The sequence below is a fragment of the Marmota marmota genome, unplaced genomic scaffold (genome assembly GCF_001458135.2).
Source record: "Marmota marmota marmota unplaced genomic scaffold, marMar, whole genome shotgun sequence".
Classification (NCBI taxonomy): domain Eukaryota; kingdom Metazoa; phylum Chordata; class Mammalia; order Rodentia; family Sciuridae; genus Marmota; species Marmota marmota.
The window spans coordinates 1-2,551 of record NW_026013596.1 but is presented as its reverse complement, the minus strand read 5'-3'; the positions used below and the strand labels follow the sequence as shown (position 1 = coordinate 2,551).

At 48.1% G+C, this 2,551-nt stretch overlaps 1 protein-coding gene across 1 annotated transcript; it reads left to right on the top strand.

Moving 5' to 3' along the window:
- Positions 1–11: 11 nt before the first annotated feature.
- LOC107135069 (spermatogenesis-associated protein 31D3-like) lies at positions 12–1,528 on the top strand. The gene is given in 1 exon segment (XM_015477022.2): positions 12–1,528. A coding segment is annotated over 1 exon segment (1,452 nt). The 5' UTR covers positions 12–76.
- Positions 1,529–2,551: the final 1,023 nt, after the last annotated feature.

The following is a 2,551-nucleotide window of genomic DNA, read 5'->3' as shown; positions in this document are numbered from 1 at the left end:
AGGAGGGGAACTATTGCCAGCCTCTCTGTTGAAGCTTTCTCCACCTTCCTCATTCTCTCTTCCCCCTAACAAGGTCATGCCCTCAGCTGACCTTCTCTCACCTTCCCTGTTGAGTGACTCTCTGCCACCAGAGCCTCTTCCTGCCTTGGACTCCAAGGCCACAGAAGACCCTTTACCACCCCCATCACTTTCTCTCCCCCCTCCCCCACCACATCCCACTCAGGAAACAGACACTCTTCTACCACAATATGCCACTCTGCCTGTGGTGAGCAGTCCTGCTGGCTTGTCCACTTCTGTTCCAGTGGGAGGCATGGACCATTCCAGCACAGAGGCCCCTGCCAAGAATGTGCTGTCTTCCAATTTGGCACAAGATGGTGTAAAACAGCAATATCTTGCCCTCCGTTCTGAGAACTTATCTGGGGGAGACACTGTAGCCTACTGTGTTGAGACTCCTAACATCTGGTTTCTGCCCCCTGCTGTCCTGACATGCCTGGAGAGACAGATCAAAAAGAGGTGTGATGTCCTCAAGTAGAAAGAGAAAGAAAAGAAAGCAGAATCTTTTCCAAAACAACATCAGCCAAATTACCAAGGATTTTCTTCAGAGAAAAGGTCAGAGTCAGCTGCTGATCAGCAGGACTCGGCCATCTCTCTTCTTTTATGGAACGAAAAAGGCAAATCAGAGGAACCACAGGTGGATCAGCAGTCCCCTTATCCTAGGAGCTCTGAGGACCATTTACAGAAAAACTACACCCAGCTTTTCTATGGTGTCCCATCTCTACACCCCAAGTCCCTTAGCCCTAGTGTACCAGCTTCAGGTGATTATTCCTCAGCCTTTGTCTGCTTCAATACAGCATCCAATGACTCCACAGCTCACAAATCCCCAGTCCTTCTCTATACCCCACCTGTGTTCCTGCCTGTGAGCCAACCTCAACCCTTTCCCAAGACCTCTTCCCAACCTCAGCCCCAATATCTCACTCCTCAACATGCCCAGACCCAGCTTGAGCCTCAATCCCCACTCCCAATTCTGTCACCTCCTAAAAACCAGTTTAGGATCTGTGGAGTGCGTGATCTTGGACACAAGAATGAGGCACTATCTCTGGTGTCATCTGAAATTCATGACCTAGAATACAATGTGACACAAAAATCACAGGAAAGTCTGTGGGGTTTACCCTCTGTGGTCCACAAATCCCGGGAGGACTTTTGTCCTCCAGCTCCCAAGATTGTGTTGGGTAACCCATCCTCCAAAGCTCATGTTGCAATCTCCATCCTTCCTGGAAATTATCCCCTCTCAGATGATCTTCAGAAGAAACTAGACCACCACCTTCGAAAGAGGCGAATCCAACACTTGTGGGGCCTGCCCCGCAGAGTCTATGCATCCCTGTCACTGATACGTCCTCTGGAAAAAATTCCTGAGACCTCAGAGTCAAAGAGCAGTCATGGGCTCTCAAGAAAGTCTTTGGATAAGAGTCAGAGCACCAAAGATATAAATAAGGGGGGTCGAGCCAACCCAGAAACATCCATGAACTGAGCTCAGGAATGCTTCCTCTAAAGATGGGAGTGAGGAAGGCACAGAGAGATGGTACCAAGGTTGAGCAAAATCGTCATGTGCTGAGTGACCGAGATAATGTTCTGGGGTCTGCCTCAAGGAAGGACCTAGAACGTCACTTGCAGAGTCCATCAGGTGGAACTCCAAGTACCTCAATGGTGAATTCACTACAGAAACAACTTGAAAATGCCTTGAACTCCCACCTGAGCAAGAAGTTTCAGGAAATCAGTGAGGGTCAGATTCCTGGCACTGTGTATAGATCATGGCATTCTATCAAGTTGGCATTGCCTGTAAGTGAGAAATCCACCAGACAAACGAGTCACAAACCTTTGGCACCAACCAGGACGGACAGCTCTGTCAATACTACCCAGGCTATTTCCTTCCTCGATGCTGGCAAGAAGAAGATGATGGAAGACCACATTACACTGTTTCATAAGAGGTTGATATATGGCCTTCCCAACAGGGTTCAGGAATCCCTAGAGATCTTTAATGAAAAAGATTCATATCACTCCTTTTCTCACTCCAAGTTTCCTTTTTCTGCCACCCATATTTCTGGGGTGGATTCTAAACAGAGCATGTCCAAGACCAATGGAGGAAGATATAGTGCTTTTCATGGAGACAAAGAGAAAAACAAAAATGCAACTCAAAGTCTAGATCATCCTCTCCTTGCCACCTCAGTCGTGGTCAAGAAAGAACCGGCAATCCTGACACAAACAGTCTTTGAGATCAAGCATAAGCATGTAGAGGACCTTCCCAGAATAAAGGATGGCAAACCATCTGTTCTGCCCCAGACACAGAGCATTATAGGCAAAGCTTATCAGAAACCACCTGTAGCAGCCAATAGATGCAGCCCAAAGCTGCTCATGAGGCAAGCTGGGGTTGGACCTCAGGAAACAGGACCTAAGAGACTGAGTTCCAGCTACAGTGTAGCAAGGCCTCAGGGCAATCGGATGCCCTGGGGAAGTTCTTCCATGTACACACACACACACACACACACACACAAAA